The 21,563-nt window shown below is 43.4% G+C and overlaps 1 protein-coding gene across 1 annotated transcript in view; it reads left to right on the top strand.

The window, feature by feature from the left end:
* Positions 1-7,842: 7,842 nt before the first annotated feature.
* Positions 7,843-21,563, top strand: part of LOC130191919 (vacuole membrane protein 1-like) — a 53,440-nt gene continuing 39,719 nt past the window's right edge. The window contains 4 exon segments of the mRNA XM_056411665.1: positions 7,843-7,936; positions 8,097-8,235; positions 13,974-14,064; positions 15,483-15,593. Coding sequence (XP_056267640.1) covers positions 7,858-7,936; positions 8,097-8,235; positions 13,974-14,064; positions 15,483-15,593 — 420 coding nt within the window. The 5' untranslated portion in view covers positions 7,843-7,857.

Genomic DNA, 21,563 nt, shown 5'->3' with positions numbered 1-21,563 from the left:
AGGCAAGAGTGACATTTCCATCAGCACCCCCCCGCAGAACGAAATTTTCGGATACTTTCGTCAGTCGCGCGCAATTCCAGGATGCTATATTTTCATTGGTTGCTGGATTAAATCTTACCCAGATACAGGTTTTTTTTCTGATTGGCTATTGTGTAGCCCATTTCTTTTTTTTGATTGGCTGATAAGTGGCCTCACAGCAGAATTCCAGGGGAGCGCTTGATTCCGCCACGGTGAGGGCAGCGCGGCTCATGTTTGCGCGCTGCGGAACATTAAAACATTAAATAGCCGAGTTTTTTTCAGCGTGAGAAATACGATGTGTTGAGGGAGTGCGTGACTTAAGACCGAAATGCGTGAGTCTCACGCTCAATGCGTGAGACTTGAGAGCCCTGCAATACTATAGTGGGCATACACCTCTCATAAAGCAAACTTCATTTAACAGGGCTCTCAAGTTTTGAAGACAGGCAAGCGTGACATTTCCATCAGCACCCGATGCTCACCTGTGCGCGCATCGCAGCTGAGCGTTGCGCGCGCCGGCATAAAAAAAAAAAATGTTCCCACCAATATGTATTAAATTATTCCCCAGAGTAAGAGTTATACTCTTCATTTCATAGCTTTCCTCTTGGTTGCACTGCTTCCAGCCCCAGGTTGAGATTTGGAGGGCTGGTCTTTATGTTAGATCTTTTATCCAATCATATTCAGCCATCGTGTGTTGCCAGGGGGCTAAAATCTGCCCTTAGGCCTTCAGAATCAACATTGCGGGCGCTGGTAGCTTAAAGTGAATGGGAATGAAAATGTTGTGTCAACCAATCAGCTTTAGAGTTGGCTCCTGAAGGCCAGCTAGCTGGCCCCGGCACAGGAGCCAGCTAGCAGGCGTAGTGCGTGCACGTCTTTTGATTGGATTACCAATATTGAGAGGCGGGGCCTATGGGCAGGTATATGCAGAACCTCAGAACTAGGAAACTGAATTTGATAAACGAATTAATTCGTGTACTACTAAGCAGTGGCGTCCCTAGGTTAAAAAACCCGGGGCTAAAGCCCCGGATATTTTTTTATTAGCCCCGAATGTTAATTTCAAAAAACAAAACAAAAAGATTTGGCACACAAGCGGTTAACACCTCCAGGTCGCACGTGACGTCTTCACCCAAAAGCAGCGGAGTCAGACTGGCAGCAGGCGCACGTAACAGCAAGCTGCTGTCTGAGAGTGTTTCTATGTCTACACATTTCGCTGCTTCACTCCTCTGGGCTAAACCCAGCGCCGCCGCTCCCATAACGCGCATCGCTCTGCCGTGATGCGCGCCGACACATCCGCACACACAGGTGAGCACACTCTCACTAGAAAAACTCACTAGCACCCCCCCCCCCCCCCCTGCACAATGAAAAGGTGAAGAAAAATAGGGAAATATTGAAAAAACTCATTAATTGTGTCATGTGTTTGGGTAAACAGGAACTTTCATCTTCATCATCACGGTGAAACTGCTTTGGGTGCGACAATGCGCTGTTTAGTGAACACACTGTAAAAAAAAAGTTGGACTTAAAGCTCAAAGTTTGTGGACCAGAAATGGATAGAAGAAGAATATTAATATAACTCTGTTGCACTCTTCCCCTGCAATTCTCTGAATAAAAATGTCAATTTCAAGGTGACGCAACGCCTGGTTATCATGCGTCTCTGTCTAACTGTAGAGTGTCTTGAGCCATGGCATCATAATGATAGTAATAAGAGGTGGATTAATTCGGGTGGGACTGTATAGGACCTCACTGAAGGCCCAGGCCCCAGGCCCACGGCACGCCACTGCAACTGCTTAATACTGTAAACAATTGTTGTAAAGAAAAGGCATTATACTGTTATTTTAATGTTTCTTCTGTCCAGAAAAACCTCACTACCCTCAAATAAACTGTAGATCAGAACATATGGTATTCCTGACCTTGAAGTTAGGCATCCACAAGTTGCACATTTGGAGAAAACTAATAGAAGAAAAGGGTTAAACTTAATTAGTTCTCTGAATGACACACACATTTCTGTAATTTATCAGATAAGAAGATGGTCTTTGGTCAATATAAGTGGAAAAGAAATCCAAAGCCATTTCATGTGTTTATAACGGGTGGTGCAGGGACAGGTAAGAGTCATTTAATTCGAGCGCTGCAATACGAAGCAACACGTTTACTATCCACATTGTGTGGTCACCTTGAACACATTTGTGTATTATTAACTGCTCCGACTGGCATTGCAGCATTCAATTGACATGCCTAAACTATTCAACTATTCACTAAGCATTGACACAGATACAAAATTACCATACACGCCTTTGGGTGAGGAAAAGATTAATAGTCTACGTGCCAAGTACAGTAATCTGCAAATCTTAATAATTGATGAAATATCCATGGTTGATCATAAACTGATGGCGTATATTCATGGTAGATCACAGTATATCAAAATATATGACGTCTGAATGATGATGGAGTAAGATTGTGCATCTGGTTGGCAATGGAGTTGGTAGAAAAAATTTTTTCTTTTCCTGCATTACAAGAGATCTATAACATTCTTTGATATCTTTTGTCATATATGGCAATCATTTAAAAATTCATTTATAAGTCATCCAACTATATTAAATTAAATAAAGGCCAATTATGCATTCATATGCATTCATGCTAATGTGATGTCATGCGCACGACTGAATGGTTGAAACATTATGAAAGCCAATCTCATTTGTTTTATTTGTTGTAATGTAATTCCTTTAAATAAATAAATACAAATACAGTTAGATGGATATAATCAGGTAAATGTGTTTTTTAAATAATTCAATAATTAAGAAAGGCACTGTGGCGGTTCTTCATAATGTCAGCAGGTGGTATGGTACAGTAATTTATATTCACAATCTGTTATTCAAATGAAGATCCGCATGAGGTTTAAAAATCCCTTTAACCGTTTCAGGGTTGTATTGGTAATATGTTGAAATTATATGAGCCTTATTTGTATGGTTCTCCCACACAGCTTCTTCCACTTGTTGCCTCTCTTGTCAGGACTGTGTAGATGTGAACAGACCAAGCTCTGTTAAAACCCTCTGACTCTCCTGTGTTGTTATGGTGTTATAATAAACATATTTATGATTTATTAACCCTCACATTATGCAAAAAATATGAGCAAATATAACAAAAATAACCAATTCATTGTATTGTGGCTTGTCAGATAATTCAGAAAGAATAACAATAAGATCAACTGATCTACGCACTATAATTACAAGTATGCAATAAATATATGTAATTAAAATGAAATGGTCAATATATTTTGTTTTTTTACCCACATCTGTCATTTTCTTATTTATAAAATCGGATCTCTACTCATCGTTGCATTAATGAACAAGGCAAGTGCCTTGCTGAAGGGCACCTCACTCCCAAACCTGTCCTGCTGGGTTCAACACTAACTTCTAGATCAATACTGCCATCTCCTGAGCAAAGCAGAGAAGATAGATAGATAGATATATACTTTATTAATCCCCAAGGGGAAATTTGTCGTTACAAGTAGCAGCACCAATAAACCAAACACACAAGAATAAAAACAAAAACAAAACACAAATATAAAAAACAGGGATGAAAGATATAGAAGTATACAAAGTAAACAAAACAAAATATATATGTACATCTACAACACACATGCATACACAACACACAACATCAATGACAAATCAAATTCAAAAATATTAAATATAGACAGTGTGCAAAATGCAGAGTGTGTATATGTGTGCAGTGCAAATGAAATGTGTGTGTATGTGTGTAGTGCAAACAAATGAAATGTGTGAAGTGCAGATCAACATAGTGTAAATATGAAGTTATTATTACAGTTCTTGCACTAGGATCTGGCAAGAGGTGATCTGTTATAGAGCCTCATAGCCGTTGGCAGGAATGTTCTCCTGTATCTGTCCTTGTGGCAGCGGAGCGTGAGGAGACGTCTGGAGAAAGTCCTCCTCTGTCCCTGTAGGAGGTGGTGGAGAGGGTGGTCCGGGTTGTCCAATACGGACAGCAGTTTCTTCAACGTCCTCCTCTCCACCACCTGTTCCAGGTGCTCCAGCTGGCAGCCGATGATGGAGCCAGCCTTCCTAACCAGTTTGTTAAGACGGCTGGTGTCACCGGCTCCGATGCTGCTCCCCCAGCAGACAATGGCAAAGTGCAGCACACTGGCGACAACCGACTGGTAGAATAACTCCAGCATCTTGCTGCACACGTTGAAGGATCGAAGCTTTCTCAGGAAAAAGAGTCGACTCGTCCCCTTCTTGTACACAGCGTTGATGTTGGCCTTCCAGTTCAGTCGGCTGTCGATGGAGACGCCCAGGTACTTGTACTCCTCCACCATGTCCACGTCCACTCCCAGGACACTCAGAGGTGGAGGAGCTGTCACCTTCCTCCTGAAGTCCACCACCATCTCTCTGGTCTTGGCCACGTTCAGCCGAAGACGTTCATCGGCCCACTTTACAAAGTCACTCACCACTGTCCTGTACTCCTCCTCCCGTCCATCCAGAACCACAAGAACCTACAAATACAAGCCGGTAGAAATGTAATATGACATGATACCGTTTGGGTTCACAATCTCCTGCTCCTCATCTTTTCAAAGAACACATCAGAATGTTTATTTTGGCAGCAACATCCCCAATAAATCTGAGACACATGGGCATGATGTCAGATACGGTATTTTATTTAATATGTCATGTGTACAAAATAAAACAAATACCTTATTGTCCCACATTTACAACACTGTGCTGTGGATAAGAGATGTGGGTGATCTCATCGAGCTTGTCTGCTCCTTATCAATTCAATTTGAATTCAAATTTGGAGATGAGCACAAAATAATATTCTTTACAATGTGTGAAATGCAGTGTTTAGAGCAGATTAAGTGCTTTATAGTTAAACACGATAAGCAGACAGAGATCCAGCTTAAAGATAGCATATGTTCTGACATGCTGCTGTAAACCGAGATGAATGCCGAGTGGCAGTTAGCTGAGGGGTGACACATGAGGGTTAATAAGTTAATAAGTGTTATGGACGACTGCGTGAATAGGAATATAGAGACTGAACAGATTGATGTGTAAATGTTTGCCTTTATTTCTCAGAAGTTTTCTTGGGGTTTAGAAGTTATTCCTTCAAAAATGTCTTGCTTTAAAGGACGCTGTGATTGAACTGAAAAAGTATAAGAGGTCCACATTTTTCCCAAAATCGTTCTGTCATAAATCGGGGTGTATTTATTTTAGGATAGTATTCTTTCACCTTTCTTTCAGAACAGTCGGCGACAATGATATACTGTTGTTGTGACATAATCACGATGCTATTGTTCTCATAATAAAAGGTGAAGCACTACCTTTTTCTGGATATTTCACAAGAATACAACTTTAATCTGTAAGTATTGTGACCCTTCAATGCTCCGCTGTAGTCCCCACTGCGGTGTCCTGCTTCTGTCTCTCGTTTGTCAATAACTTTCTTTGAAACTTGATGCTTCTCATACACAAAAATACGACATGATATCTTAGCAGTATAGCAGAAAATAGATGACCCGAGGCCGCCTCCAAAAGCTGTGCTTGACACAGATATCCTACATTTTTTGCATTTAATTGTAGAGTATAAAGTAATTTAAGTCCTATGTTGTGAAAGACGCAGGAAACCGTGGCCCCTTGAGACTTACTCTTACTGCATCTCCCCTAATACGGTCCCAAGAGTCATTCAAACACTCAGGCACAACTTCCACCAGGCAGTGGAGTTCGGAAGTACTTTTCTCACTCTGATAAACAAGGTGACGGCGAAACTAAAACATGGCAACATGAGGTCTTCTGTCTCTAGTTGTGACCTGGAGAATGTGATTTAATTTGGGACATAACTGAGCTCTCTTTGCCCAAATTCATTCACTCTGCGTGAAACCTACTGAGGACTGAGACCTGTTAGAAGTGCGCTCCAGGAAAGCGATGCACTTATTTATAGACCTTTAATTAGACTGGCTCTCTGGAGGTTCTACCAGCCAAATGAGGAAATCTCCCCCTCTTTCTGTGTCTCTCTTATGCCAGCCTGCTTACCCCTCCCCCGGCAACTCTGTATCAGTCCTCGATCCCTCACTGGCCCCCTCCATCACCACACCCTTCCCTCAAGTTATGATGCAGTTCATAGCCTACTTTTGCCCTACATTTGCCACTGGGACTCCATCACAGGTTTCATTGAGCCCAGATCTTACTGTGGATTAAACATCAGGAGAATGGTGAGTTACCCTCTCTGCATCAATGCATTGCTAAAACTCATCATGCTGCTACATTATATGTACCGATTTGCTGTTTTACACTTTCTCATAATCTCTCCAGTTCTGATATCTCTGTTTGAAATGTGGGAAATGGATTTGCAGATTATAAAATGGATCATCTTGAATGTGTGTGTATGTGTGTGTGTGTGTGTGTGTGCTCTGTGTTGAGTTTCTCCTTGTCCCTAGCACAAGAGTTACTCAACAGGTCTGAATTGTTTTGGTTGAAGTGATTGCGCAATCAAGGGCGGGAGCAGAGCTGTGTTGCTGTGTTGCTGTGAAACTGTTTACTACCGTAGGTTCTGATTGTGCATCATGCTTAGAGTTGTAATGAATAACCTCATTAATTGTTGTGTAGAATAAAGCACATACTGAGGTGCATATGAGCGATTTAGCACCAACTTCTCAGATAAGTGTTGCTTACAGGATATGACACAGTGACACACTTTGTTGAGGCCTTTTACGAGGAGAAAACTGTAGATAGATACTGAGCGTGAAGTATTGGCACCGTGCTTGCCTTCCGAGCTTTCTGCCAGAAGGTGTTTATTTGAACACAAACCATGATCCTTTCCCAACATAACCCAGTCAGTTTGTTGCCTAAACCGAAGTAGATTTCCTGCAGAGATCACTGAGGGCAAACTTCTCCCATGTGCTTTCCAGCTTGAATGTGTGTGTTCAAGGTTTAGAGTTTGTGATGAAAAGTGTTTGTTTGTGGTTCCCCAAGAAGGCCAAGAGCAGCTCTCCAGATGCCTTGCAGTCTAGTCGTCCGAGGAGGTTTTTCTCTTATTTTCTTCTGTGTGGCACTTCACAGCCTTATTGTTTAGTGGGTTTGTCCTCCAGGACCACACACTAAACCTAAACACCCTAGACCTACCAAGTGGGCTTTAACTGTTTCAAGTGTCAGGTCCTTCAGCAAGACACAATTATTGGACACAGACCAAATAGTGTCTGTCACCTGACAGCTCAGAGTGTTAATGCATGGAAACAGGAGCAAGAGGCCCAGACCGAGGGCACAGGATAGAGGGATTAAGCTTCCATAGAGAGAAGAGAGTGAGAGAGTGTGTGTGTGTGTGTGTGTGTGTGTTTGTGTGGGTGTATGTGTGAGACACTGACAACACCACCAGATGGTAAACTGCATACCTCCGTGTCAGAGTCCCCATCTCCCCTCTCACTGACAGATTCCTGAGTAGCTTGCGTCTCTGTAAGGAGACACATGCAGACATGTTCAAAGGTTCCTCCAATATTTACACATATTATCGTTCCTTCCACTGTGTAAGTCATTTGATCACCATAGGGGGGTGGATTTATGATACAGTGTACACATAGAAAAATGAACAACCACTTGCTCCCGGTGTCGACATCAATGCTTTTTTGTTACTAAACACTCATCAGGTGATGCACAGGCCTGCATAGGCTAGTGTGTGGGAGTGATACGGACATGTTGAAGTTGGGGGAGTGTTTGTGTTGTTGTTGTTGTGTGTGAGGGTCTGTGTTATTTTTGGGCTGAAGTTGTTGTCATGGTATGGCGTGTGTGTGACTCCGTGCTGAAGGCCCGTCTCTTCTTCCAGCAGAACTCCTTCCCTGTGAACGAGATGGCAGAGTACGAGGCCGAAGGGGAACTCCCTCGGAGGCGTCTTGGCGTCAAGGAACAGCAAAATGGAGATCGGACTGGTAAAGACAAAATGTGTCTAAAATACAGCTGAGGAATAGATCAAACCTGTGCTTAAAGATGATTATTCTATTAGTGCATCGGCACGAAAATGCCTCTGTAAAATATTTAAATTGTAATATTCTTTTGTTTGTACTTGCAATACCTGCGCTGTGCGGTTAGATTTGGATGTGTCTGTGGATGAGAGGAAACAGAGGGATGGGGAGGAGCGTGAAACCCTGGTGTTATGGAAGAAACCTCTGGTCACACTCCACTACTTCACCCTGGAGCTGCTCTTCACCTTAAAAGAGTGGCTATCGAGGTGAGACCCAAAAGCACTGACCCCTTTTTCTACAGAATTTCACCCGAGGTGTTCCTTCTATTTTCCAGATCATAAATAGATGCAGTTGGTCATTAAAAGTTTAATCCGGAATTGAGAGAGAGCGAGTCAAAACTTTATTAATGCGTGAACAGAAGACTATTTTGCGTGAATCTTTAAAAGAAGAAAGATAACGAGGTAATTATCTGACTTTTAGTGTCTCAGTGCAAATGTGACTGAAACACATTCAGGACGTGGCTTACAAGCTGTTTGGAGAACTTCAATATACATTTATTGTATGTGGGGGGCGAAAGCAGATAAAAGACAAAGATTCATTTCAAGCTGCAATGTCTGTGTTTGGTTAGACAACCTTATAAACCTAAATGCCAGTTCGACTAAGTATGACCATATAAATCTTAATTTTATTATACATTATTCATGCGTTGATGCCACTAGTGCCGGCAGCTGCTAAGAAGTGTTTTTTTAATGGTTGTATTTATAGAGGTGCTTGTGCTGCTTGTCAATCTCAAGTGGAAACAAAAAAGGTTATGGTGGTTGTGAAAGAAAAAATAGCGATCATACACTCGCCACAATCTCTACCCCGCGCACACAAAAGCACAAACACACACATAACAAGCAGACAGGAGGTGACCTTGGTTGTCTCCGTACTATCAACCCAGAAGGCCTTCTTCTCCCTCATAGTTTAGTCTTCACTCAGATGCCCGCACTAGGGATTTGTTTAATTATTTTTCACACATTTTAAACTTTACTGCTGTTAGAGTAGGCGAGGTCTTTCCACCTCGATCACTTATATCACCTCTCTCACAAAATCCACAGCATCAGTCAGACCAAACAAGATCAGAGTTTGCTTTGGTGACAAATTCCCCGCGCTGCACAACATGTCTTTACAAGCCTCACACTCTTTGTTGACACGGGGGGCCTCGAAGAAGGTCAGAGTGTACGCTCAGGGACACCTAAGTTGTTAAGTGTGTGAGGACAACATGTTTATTTTCTAAACTACAAGAGGATGTGGTGAGCCGCAATCACCGCGAGCAGTGTTCTGACTGAGAGAAGCTGCTGTTCACCAACACTCAAAACACATGGTGCTGTAACTGCTGCATCGTGCGGACATGCAAACCCGTTACGACCAGGTTTATCTTGAATGTCAATAAAAGGGGTTTGTAATTTCTAACATATGAACAAGGAGTCCTCAGGACTCCGCACTTGTTTTGCTCAAGATGTAAATGGTGACAATGGTTGTGAAAAGAACGGAGGAGGGTTGGTGTGTGCCACTCTTGGTGTGTGTGCCACTTTCATTTCACTGCACACCCTGTGTGTGTATGTGACAAATAAAACATCTTGAATCTTGAATCTTGAATCTTTTTTGTTATTGTTGTAATATTGTTGTAATATATTCAAATTACTACTTAGATTTAAACCCGTAAACATAATAGAAGTCTGATACAATTTGTGCTGCCAATGTCACAAGTGGTCTCTCGAGATCCACGTGGAGTCGGTGTTACCAGGTGTGAACTGACAGCAGACTCCTTAAAGCAGTGGTCCCCAAACTACGGCCCGCGGGCCGAATCCGGCCCGCCTCCACATTTGGACCAGCCCAGTGGTGTAGTCCAGGGTATACGCCGGTATACGGCGTATACCCACTTATTTTTAAGTCAGCATTGCGTATACCCACTTTTCAATCACCGCTGGTGCCTGGTGCGCATTATTTATAAAACAGGGCGTTTATCCATTGCTGTATGGCAGGGCTCTTCAAAAATTCTCGCACGGTAGAGCGATGCGCGCAGCACGGCATCGGAGCTCTGCCGTGCTGCGCGCAGACGGACGCACGCGGATGAGCCCCCCCGTCAACAACTCTCCTTTGCGCGAGTATACCCACTTCTTCAGGGACCACTACACCACTGGACCGGCCCCCTGAACAATGCCAGAGACCCGTTCCGATTATTATTTTTTTCACCTGGCCCGCTGCCGTTGAGAATGCAGTGAGACGCGGAGAAAATGTGAAGTGGTGCTCTTCGCAATAAAACATCTTTGATGGGACGTGTCGCATCTCGGCCAATCAGCGTTCAGATGTCGACAGCGTTTGGGAAGTTAGGTTAGCTTGAATGTTAGTCCGCTACATATGCTGCTGTCACGCTGCACGGTGTAGCGATACGAACAAAGTACCCGTACGTTAAACACGATGTGATTTAGCATATTTTTAGTATCGATACTTCATTAAAAGAGCGATCAGAGCGCACACGCTGCTCCGCTCCGTTAAATGCTGTCTGCACGCGCAGTGCTCACAACTAGTGGCGCGCGCCGCGCTCAGCCGTAATGCGCGCACACAGGTGAGCACACTCTCACCTCACACTAGCACTTTTTGTCATGTGAAATAGAGCCAAACTTTAGAACGCCTCTGCCTAGTTGCCATGTTTGCTGCAGTCTGAAGAAGAAACTAAAAAAGTTTGCGCATGCGCAACGCCACAGAGGACCGTTAGCAGAACCGTTAAAGAATTTGGCTGACGATCCCAAACAATCGGTTCACTGGGAACCGGTTCTAAAACAGAACCGGTTCTCGATTCCCATCCATAGATCCCAGCTGGTATGCTTCTATACCAGCTAGAGCCACTATCTACATGTGAGCCATTAGGGAAGAGAACCATTTTGGCCAGTGGTCCCCAAATTACGGCCCGCGGGCCGAATCCGGCCCGCCTCCACATTTGGACCGGCCCCCTGAACAATACCAGAGACGCGTTCCGATTTATTATTATTTTCACCTGGCCCGCTGCCATTGAGATTGCAATGAGACGCGGAGAAAATGTGAAGTGGTGCTCTTTGCAATAGAACATCTTTGATGGGACGTGTCGCGTCTCGGCCAATCAGCGTTCAGATGTCGACAGCGTTTGGGAAGTTAGGTTAGCTTGAATGTTAGTCCGCTACATCTGCTGCTGTCACGCTGCACGGTGTAGCGATACTAACAAAGTACTCGTACGTTAAAAACGATGTGATTTAGCATATTTTTAGTATCGATACTTCATTAAAAGAGCGCACGATCAGAGCGCACACGCTGCTCCGCTCCGTTAAATGCTGTCTGCACGCGCAGCGCTCACAGTGAATGGCGCGCGCATCGCTCAGCCGTGATGCGCGCTCACAGGTGAGCACACTCTCACCTCTCACCGTAGTTAGAAGTCCTTCATTTCCAAATGCTTCAATAAAGCACCATTATAGCACCATTATACAAACTGTTAGCAGAAATAGGAAACACAAGTACTTCAAAGTTGTAACCTAACGTGACTTTGGTAAAGTTACAATTACTTTAAATGTAGCTAACGTTAGCTAAGTACCTAGCATTATTCACTTTACACCACTCTGAGCTCTAGTAACATTACAATAATGTTGAAATGAGTGACACAGCAGGTACATTGCAAAATGTATTAAATAAGTGCATTATTTATTTATTTAGTATACATGAATACCGCACCTTGCTAACAGAGCGCTAAGATAACATACACCTCTCTCAATACACATAGTAAGGAAGGTTAGCATGAAAGTAATAACCAAAGGGTTACATAGATACTCTGTGTAAATTGATGTTATTCAGTGGTGGCGTAACAACTACGGTTTTGTACACATTTAAAACTGGAAAGTTCCAGCAAGGCCGAGGTCTCCCTTGTGGCATTGCAGTGGCAAGAAGCTGCCGAGCTGGGCAGGCGGGTCCACAATTAGTGAGAACACCCATTTGTCTCTCATTCATTTGATATACTAATGATTTCGCTCGTTTTGTAACAAAAATGGAGTCCCGTACATCCAAAGTTACATGAAACAGTAAGTTTGCATCTAATATACTGCACTTTTTCTCCATGATTCACACCGATGCGACACCACTTGCATGTTCAGAAACACACTGAACACAGATGGAAAAGAGTCTTGCTTTAATGTTTTTATTTTCCGCCAACATAAACACCTGCTACTTTGATCATGCAGTCAGGCTGGAGAAGATTTACACCAGAACAAACACAGATTGTGGTTTATGTGGCTGTACAGTGTAAAGTGTTCCTGATCTATTATTGATTTAGGGACTCTCAATTCATAACAGTTGTTTTTATATTTTTAGTTTAGCCTTCATACTTTGTTTGACGAGGGCCATTATTCCTCAACAGGGGAAACCAAATTCGTAACAACATCCACTTGCACACTTTTGAGACATTCCGTGATATTGATGAGGTGGAACTTATTACCGAGAGAAAAAAAGTGGTGTGATTTTAAATCATTTTATATTGAATTTATATACCAATTCACATTATTCTTTTAAATCAACCGAAGATGCCAGGCTGGTATTTCAACGACTGTTCACCGTTAGCTTGTGGCGAAAGCAAATGCGCATATCTCTGCTCTTCTTCTGAGTGTTAGTTTAAATACGAAATGTTCTCACTTTTTCATGTATACACTGAGATTTCACAAAATGTTTGGTCATAGGAATTTGGTTTAAAGTCACGGAAAAGTCATGAGTCAATCCATCAGTCAAAATGTGTATGAACCCTGTAGTCAGAGGAGTGCCACTAGTCACAGTGCCAGGCTTACCTCTGCTGCCGGTCAGATGTCAGCTGTCAGCTTAACTATTCCAATGGTTGATCTGTGGTTTACAAATGTCTCCCTTCAAAATAACTATAATAGTGGCACTCCTCTGACAGCTTGTGGCACCTACTGACACCTACATCTGAGCAGAGTGAACATATTTTCTTTAAATTTTTTAGGTATAACCACTTCACACAAAAAAACCACACAAATAAAGTGACTTGTTTCAGACTTGAATTTGTAATGATCTTTTCATTATTATAGCCGGTTGTTGCAAGTCACAGTAAAAGTAGTCATTTATTAAGAGTGTATCTTTTGTTATTTTTGTTTTAAAACTAGCAAAAATCATGATCAAATCAAATCAAATGAGAAACAACAAAGTGCAACGTGACTGCTCTCAGGATGTATGAAGAGGACTGGTGGCTCCAGGGACTCAACTCAAACCATTAAACCGGTTGAAGGCAGCTCAACTGTCGTAACAGCAATGGGTGCTCTCACAAAGTGTGGCTCCGCCACACAGTTTAACACAGGTGATAATACATGTGGGTATAGCTTGGTTACTTTTACCAGCAGTTTGGTTTATGACAATATAGCACAAGTGGGCAAAAGGTTTTTGATCTAAAGTTTTTCTTCACACTCTTCAACATTTGTGCGGTAAACATAATCCATGTTGTTCATAGTGACCCCAGTTGCCATAATTATAACAGTGCCCAATGTTTTTCTCAATATATATCCAGAAGTATATTAATTAAATGACTGAGGACAGCTTTTGTGTTGTTGCCAGCAGGTAGCGCTTTGCCCTATTGCCCAATGTGACCCATTACCTCAAAGTGTATTTCCCACCTGACTATTATTGATTATTATATTATCCTACTGGATATGCTGCTCCTGTTTGTGAAGCCTATACTTTTGGCATCTTGATTAGTTTTTAGCGGTTATCTCTCTCCCCCAAAGTTTAAATAAAACTGATGTCTTCCCTCGTTCAAATAATTCCCTCCCATTCACCGACACTGCCTCACTCGTGCTTCTAATGGTTCCTCATCTGCCCTCACACCTTGGCCTTCCTACTCACCATCTTCTCCCAGTCTTTTATACTGTTCAACTCTGCATGCTCACATTTTAACCCATAATCTTCCCCCTTAATGCTCTTCTTCCCCTTCACCCAGGCTCTGGCAGTAAAGACAGACAGTGTTTGGCCTGCTGATCCTGCTTATCCTCCTCCTCATTGCCTACTGTATTGAAGGAACACACCAGAAGGTGACCGAATACTGTAAATATTTTCCATAGTACAATGTTGAGGGTCACCACCTGAAATCAGACCTTCCAGCTTGTTAGGCTGACATGAATCAGAAAGTCTGGCGTTCTTTAATGGAGGGAATGATTCAATAATGTTTTCTGGTGCTGGTTGCTTGCCTTAGTGACGGACTGCAGGTTACAGCTCCACAGTTACCACCGTAAGACAACTGTAGCTGGAAGCTGAGCGGGTATATATTCATCGAAGGGTTGGTGATTTGATCCCTGATTCCTTGTGTCCATTAGCAAGGCACACGCAGCATCAGCACTACTAAGGTTGAGAAGTGATATTAAATGCAGCCTATTTACTATTTATTTAGGTCCTGCATAGTGACGGGGGGATCAAGTCTGATTATAGTGCGTCTGTCCCACACAGTTATTGGCACAGATAACTTATTGGCATTCACACCGCAGGAACCAAAGTGCATAATATGAGAGGATATTTGCATGGACATCTTCTCTAACAAGTGTGTGCCTGTGTGAGTGTGCCTACATCATTTTTGTTTAATTATTAACTTCCTGCAAAGCCCAGTTGAACCTGCTAATCTCTTGTCCACATGAATAACGACTGTAGCTGTGGCTGTAAACCACTAAAGACTGTGCTCCACCTCTGACGAACACCATTCCCCTTTCTTATTGTTTCACCGTTTCTACATTTCCTGACATGTATTTAGAAAACCATTGCCATAAAACGTTTCTTTCAATGTCATTAAAAGAGACTCTGAAGTTGTGTAATCACTTCACAAGAACTAGGCTACACAGTTACCATCACCCATGGCTGGAACTGCACTTCCCAGAAAATGAGTGGCGTTTTTGTTTTTCTGGGTTTCGTGGGAAATGGAGTCTTCGGTAAGAGCTTCCCCCAATTCCCACTACCTCTCAGTCCCCTCCCTTCTTCCCGTAATCTACACACTCCATGCTTCCTCTTGAAAAAGACCTGCCTTGGCTCAAGGAGGAGAGATATATGGAGGGAGAGTGGCGGATGTACGGGAGGAAGATGAGCAAAGAGAGGGAGAGAGGGAGAGAGGAAGAGAGGAAAAGAGAGAGAGAGAGGGGGAGATCTTGGCTTGCCTTACTTTACAGTTGTGTAAGAGCTGGCTGCCACCAACAATAATAATAATGCTGTTCTGCTGTCAGTGTGCTGAACACTCCTACCCTCCGGCTCTGTCCTCTCAACTCAACAACAACCTCTCTCTCTAAAGGTCTCTCTCTCGCTCTCTCTCCCTCCCTCTCTTTCTCTACCACTCACTTGCCCTCACCCACCCCTTTAAGTGCCCTCTGTTCTGTTTTGCACATTTTCACTCTCGTACCTTCTCTCACTCTCGCCCCCCCCCCCCCCCTTGTTTCCCCTCACACTGCGTGCACGTGTCTCTGTCCTGCAGTATGTGCGCTACATGGAGAAGAGGACGCTGTGGTGCGCCTACTGGGTCGGCCTGGGCATCCTCTCCTCGGTGGGTCTTGGCACCGGCCTGCACACCTTCCTTCTTTACCTGGTAAGAAAGCCTTGTGTGTTCCTCCGTGACAGGTCGCCTGACGCGTTCCCAGCGCAGTTCTTGACGTGCCCGTGCACGCTTGTGCCAGTGCCCGCGCTCAAACCCAGTGGATGGTGGCGCAGTGACGCAGGCTCCAAAGGCGTGTGTTTACGTCGTGGTTGTGTTGTTGCGAAGGCTTTAATAATAAGAGCGTCGCTGTGAGTTATGGGCTCGTGAGCGCGTGCGCGTTTCAGAAATGAGTAGGCGCCGTGGTAGTCGCGCTGTTTTGACAGGCAGTCTAGGAACAATCGCACTCACTGACCCCTCTGACTGAGTGCACATTAGGATACCCCCCCCCCCCCTCCCTGAGTTATTTCTCCCTGCTCTCCGATACTCCCCACTGCGTTGCTCACTCTCACTTTCTCTCTCCTCCTCTCACTCCTTCTCCTTTGTATTTCCCTCCTCTGCGTACAGTCTCCCCCCTTTCCTCCCCCCTTTCATTCCACCTTCCTCCTCTCTGTTTTTAACCAAACTCTCCTCTGCCTCTGCGTGTTGTTGCTCGGTTGGGGAGGTGTTGGGTCTCTGATCAGATCAGGGTCCCGACACATCTGCTTGTCTTCACTGCTCTCAGTCCATCTGTCATCGGGTCCACTCAGGGATGGATTAACGAACGGGCCTACCGGGCCCAGGCCCAGGGGCCCATGAGCTCAGGGGGCCCCTGAGCCAGAGCCTCCGCGCGTGACGTCGCTGTTATTAACATTGTACTTGACACGTCCAGGCCCAGGGGCCCGTGGTTTCTTAATCCGTCCATGGGTCCACTGGAGCACTTGTAGGCCTATGCCCAGTGGAGCTGGACTGGAAACTTTGAAGTGTGTGTCCTCTATTCTGATTTAGTTTTTTCAAAGCCCAAACTCTGGTGCTCCAAAATGTAATTTGAGAGTTGTTGAGCTACTCTCCCTTCGTGACCCAGCTCACTTTTTCCAAGAGGTTTTATTGTCGCACAGCGCCATCTAGTGAGCAGGCCTGCTACTGCCGGCGCTGGTGTCATTGGGTTCACGACAGAACTTGGTGCTTTCTGCTGGAGCTGCTTTTGTGCATTCCCGTCTGACTGGTATTAGATAGATGTATACTTTATTGATCCCGCAAGCGGGAAATTGGTTTTAAAAGGCTGGTACTGGAGCAGATGTTTTTAGATCTGAGCTATGATCCGAGGCGACGTGATGTGTTGGTGTGGAGATTCAACAAGTTGTTTTCACATTGTACCTTATTTGCTTATTTAAGTCGTAAGTGTTTCCCACCGAATGGACTCCTTATTGGGTGGAAATGCCTCTGAAACCGCATTCAACCTGTGAGAGTGCAAATTAAACGTTACAGGCTTGCAGACCTTAATCTGTTGATGGCAATCCAACTCGTCCACACTGGAATGAAAGATGAATAGATTTTTAAATAGTTTGTGGTCAGTGAGGATCATTCATATCTTTGAAGATGTTAAAGACATTGGCTGAGTTAGATTTAAAAATAAATAAAAATGTAGCCTATTATTGGCCTCATTTATAACTCCAACTATATTGGTTTTATATGAAGAACCCTGTGTGATCAAGTATCTAAATCCTCTCTTCTGAGCTAAAACCATAAGTAAGAAGCACAGAACTGACCTCAGAGAATTCTAATTACACATCATCTTTTTTGTTGACGCTTTCAGATTTTTCAGTGATGTTGTTCATTTCTGGGTTCTGGCAGATATTTTTTCATTTCTGACAGTAAACATAGTTTTTAGAACTTCTGTGGTCAGTTGAACAGTGGCAAGTACTAGCAGACTTGGGTCAGTGATTGGATTAGATGTTCCCACACGCAGCTTGACCTTTCTGGCACCTTATTCCTCCCTGTCCAGGACTTAATAATATGCTAGAAAGAAGAACTAAAGTGGGCCTCGATGTTTACCAGCTCTTGACTCTGAGTTACCCCCATGTCAACATTTAAAAACAGCACCACCGTAGTTACTCTGTAAGTGGTGTGCAAGTGCACCACTCGAGATATACTCCAGCTCCGGGGAGAAGTGCCACAATTAACTTTTATTTTGCAGCTGCTCGTCCAGTTTAATGAAACACTTGTATTGCATTTTCCTGATCGTGAGGAGCGCAGCTTAAATAATAAGCAAGTTAAACAATGACTTGACTGGCAGAAAATGAAGCGCAACCGTTTTCATAATCAGTTCATTGTTAAACGTCTTGCTCTAAACAGACTATCTTGTGGTTTGGGACTGATGTTCGAACAAAGCAAGATATCCGAGGAGGCCACCCTGGGCTCTTGTAATAGACATTTTTAAATTGTATTTAATTTTTTTGACATTTTACAGACCAAACGACCAATCGAGAAAATAATCTGTAACTGAATAAATGATGACAATCATTGTTAGTTGCAGTCATAGCTGATTATTTTGACTACCCTAATTATATCCTTTCGCTGCACCTGGTGTTTGTAAGTGAGCTGGTTCATTGCTATAACAGTCAGTAGAGGGTGCCAGTGGTTTTAAAAATATAAACCAGAAAATTCAGAGCAGACTTGAATTTAATTACTTCCACATGTAGTACATTCAATTAATACAAAGTATCAATATTTGTATTCACATAAAGACGACAGCTGAAGATTTATTTATTTTTTCCATGGCAAATGAAATTGAAGAGACTCTGCAATACATTAGATTATTGACGAGCATAGTGAATCATAAAACGACTAACACATACATTTCACTGTACTCCAGTATTTCTATTTAACGTTATATCTGAAGCTCTTTTTGCATAATTCCCATCGAACAACCATCAAGGTCTTCTGTCGTGCTTTATTCACATGGTATAACATGTGACTGTGTTGTCATGTGACTTCATCATCTGTCTTTTTCTGACTTTTTAAAGGTCATAACTTCTAGATTGAAGCAATTTATAAAAATGTCCTCCAGTTTCCATTTTTCTCTGCCCAACACCGTATGAATTTATGCAATTGGCTAATGCTACTCGCAAGTTTTTTTTTTTTTTACCATCTGAGAGACTGAAGTGACAATGTTTTACCTCTAACAGGTGTTTTGTTGGAGATAAATGACCGCACCTGTTAATATATTCACAACAGACATCCGTAGTGGCTGGCGGGAAGCGTGAACGTTGCATTGTGAGGGTACTGCAGAGCCACCAACAGAGGGGGGTAGCACAGCCAGGAACGTATAAACCATCCCAGTCAATGAAACCAGAGCAGAAGTGGCAGCTCTCCTTTTCCCTGACATGGGCAATGGCTGCCATGTGTCTCCTGTCTGTGTTTGAGTCCCGCTCAGACTGCGGGAGATCGTTGGACACGGGCAGGACTGGTTATTGGAGAAAAATAAATCCCTGCAACTCAGGCGTGAAGAAGTGGTGGTGGTGTGTGTGTGTGTGTGTGTGTGGGGGAGGGGTCACACTTCTTGGCACAACATCAAGTGTATTTCATCCAGCTGCTCCGAGGGAGGAGGTCATGGGTGGGTGCTTAGAATACAGACCATGAAAACAATAAAATCATGCAGGAGCAATGGAGCAATCTCATTTCTGATTTCTGGGTTGCGGAGGAGAGGATCAGTCCACACACTGAGAGTCTTGCACCTGCGCATGTATCTGTTATAATGATTGAAACAATCGCAGTGATGAGTGTCACTGGTTTGCATCCCAACTTAGGTTTTTAAGTCTTGGTTTTCTAGTGGCAACTAGAGCTACCGGCCTCCGAATCCTCTTTTCACTGAAAAGGGGTTAGCGATGAGTGTGACTCTTGAAAGCTCGGGAATGCTGTAAATATCTTAGAAGAGAGTCATCCACCATTAAATCACTTTCAGTAATGGCTGTCGCCATGAAGTCATTATGGGCAGCATGAAAGTAGTTGTGCTCAACGTTAAATCAACAGCAACAAAGAATTAAAGTCATTATAATAGAAGCTACTCACGTAGCTGTTTACATAACAGAAGCTCGGGGTCTAGTTCTCTGTCCGTCCTGCTTTGAGCTGAGTGAGAGGCGCCCATGCTGTGTCCCTCTGGGAGCATGCACTAGCCGCCACTGGCGTAAAAAACAACAGCAATCCTCTGGGATTACAAACCATGTTTGTAGCGTGTTTATAACTCAGGATTTACTGTGCCCTGTCTTTCAAAACACAAACCGCTGGCTTATCTAAATAGTGGAACACTCTATAGTTTTCTCTATTCAGTTTCTTTTAGGTTTGCGAAATTATAGGTTGCAGCGTAGCTTTGTGTACAATATACAGATTTCCCCCAGAAAACCCGCTCAAATTAAGTTATGGCTGTTGGCAATTACCAGGAGCACAGCTTCAATTAGCCCCAACTATCGCTGTCAGTGCTGAGCAGGTTGGCGAGTGCAGCCGCTTCCAAACGGCGTCCGTGCGTTGTTGTTCATATCACACTCGCACTCAAATGCTGCTGCTCAGGTTCTTAAAGTTCTGCCGCTCACACGCCGTCACGACATGCCCACACGTTCCCAGGCAACATGGCCAGGTATTGGACAAAGGGCTGTGTGTGTGTGTGTGTGTGTGTGGTACACTACCCCTCACCTGACCACGGCTTTTACAGTGACGAGCCTCGCCACAAACCCTTGGGGCACCTCCACGTTCCCATGAACAGAAAGCTGGCTGCTTTGTTTGACTTGTGACTCACACAGTCTGTTTGACCTGCACTAAATGTTCCACGACTCATAAGGGTCACCTGACAGGCGTTGATGAGAGAGCCGTTTATGACCGCAGAGGTGATAGTGCTCCAGGTCGGCTCTTCAGACAGTCTTGAATGTACTCTGATGGGTGTGGGTACACTGTATATATAAACATTATTGGTTCATAATTGTCTTGACTTTGTTGCACATCCCTTTGATGACAAACATGACTCAACATAGCAAGGCCACTCCTCTGTTCACCAAAGTGAGAATTGATACCTTGCATGCATGTTAGCCGGATCAAGAGTGACACATCAGGATCATGTTCAGTTTCTTTGAAAAGCTCCTGTGAGTCACCACTGGCAGTAACGGATCTCTTTCTCTTTAACTTCAACACCTCCTCAATTCTATCTGTAGCCATTCCTTTTTAACTACATCAAGATCGTGTTTCTGAACTTTATCGCTTGGATTTGATGCTCCCACTACTGAATGTAATATTACTTAGATGCCATAGAGATACATTGGTTGGGAATTTTACAAGAGCATCAACCAAAGAATTGTCATGTATTGTCAGGACAAAAACATTCAGTATTCATATGAGCCTTCATCCTGTTTTTAAAATCTTACATGCTCATACAATCAATTGACTCAAACCAAGACGAGGATCCAAAAACCTTGAAAGTGCTTTCATCCCAAAAACTGTTCTATGAATTGACATACCTCATGTGTCCATGATGAGACGTTGTACCCATGTTCAATTCTCCGGTTGTAAAAGGAAGAAGAGCAACAGCATTTGTATACAAACTGCATAAATGTGTGCAGAAGACAGTTTGTTGTACGTAGTTTTCTAATCTAATATACAACATACAATCCCAATCAATTGCTTTTGGAAATGTCGTTTGAATAATTTTTTTCGCTGCAGCAACAGAAAAATCTAAACAACCACCCGTTTTTAAGACACTATTTCATGTCTAAAAGACAGATTGTCTTCTTGGAAACTCCAGGTATGTATACATTGACACTTGTTTAATCACCTTAGTTTTTACATGGACAATCTGATGTTCATCTATGACTTTTAAGTAAATCCTCTTCTTCCTCATAAGGCTGGAGACATGGATCTTCTGGCCACATGTCTAATGGCTTACTCATCTTCACCAAACTCCCTCAAAGATGAATGCCAGAGAGATGTGTAAACGGGAGTGTGTGTATGTGTGTGTGTGTGTGTGTGGTGATTTTAATGGCATCTAAATTTTAACTGTCACATCTCAGCCATCCAAGGCATGCGTCTGTCTGTCTCTGTCTCGGAGGCCCCAGGAGCTGT

The sequence above is a fragment of the Pseudoliparis swirei genome, chromosome 3, assembly GCF_029220125.1.
Source record: "Pseudoliparis swirei isolate HS2019 ecotype Mariana Trench chromosome 3, NWPU_hadal_v1, whole genome shotgun sequence".
Taxonomy (NCBI): domain Eukaryota; kingdom Metazoa; phylum Chordata; class Actinopteri; order Perciformes; family Liparidae; genus Pseudoliparis; species Pseudoliparis swirei.
Note: the sequence above shows the minus strand (reverse complement) of the source record. Positions and strands in the feature narration are given on the sequence as shown.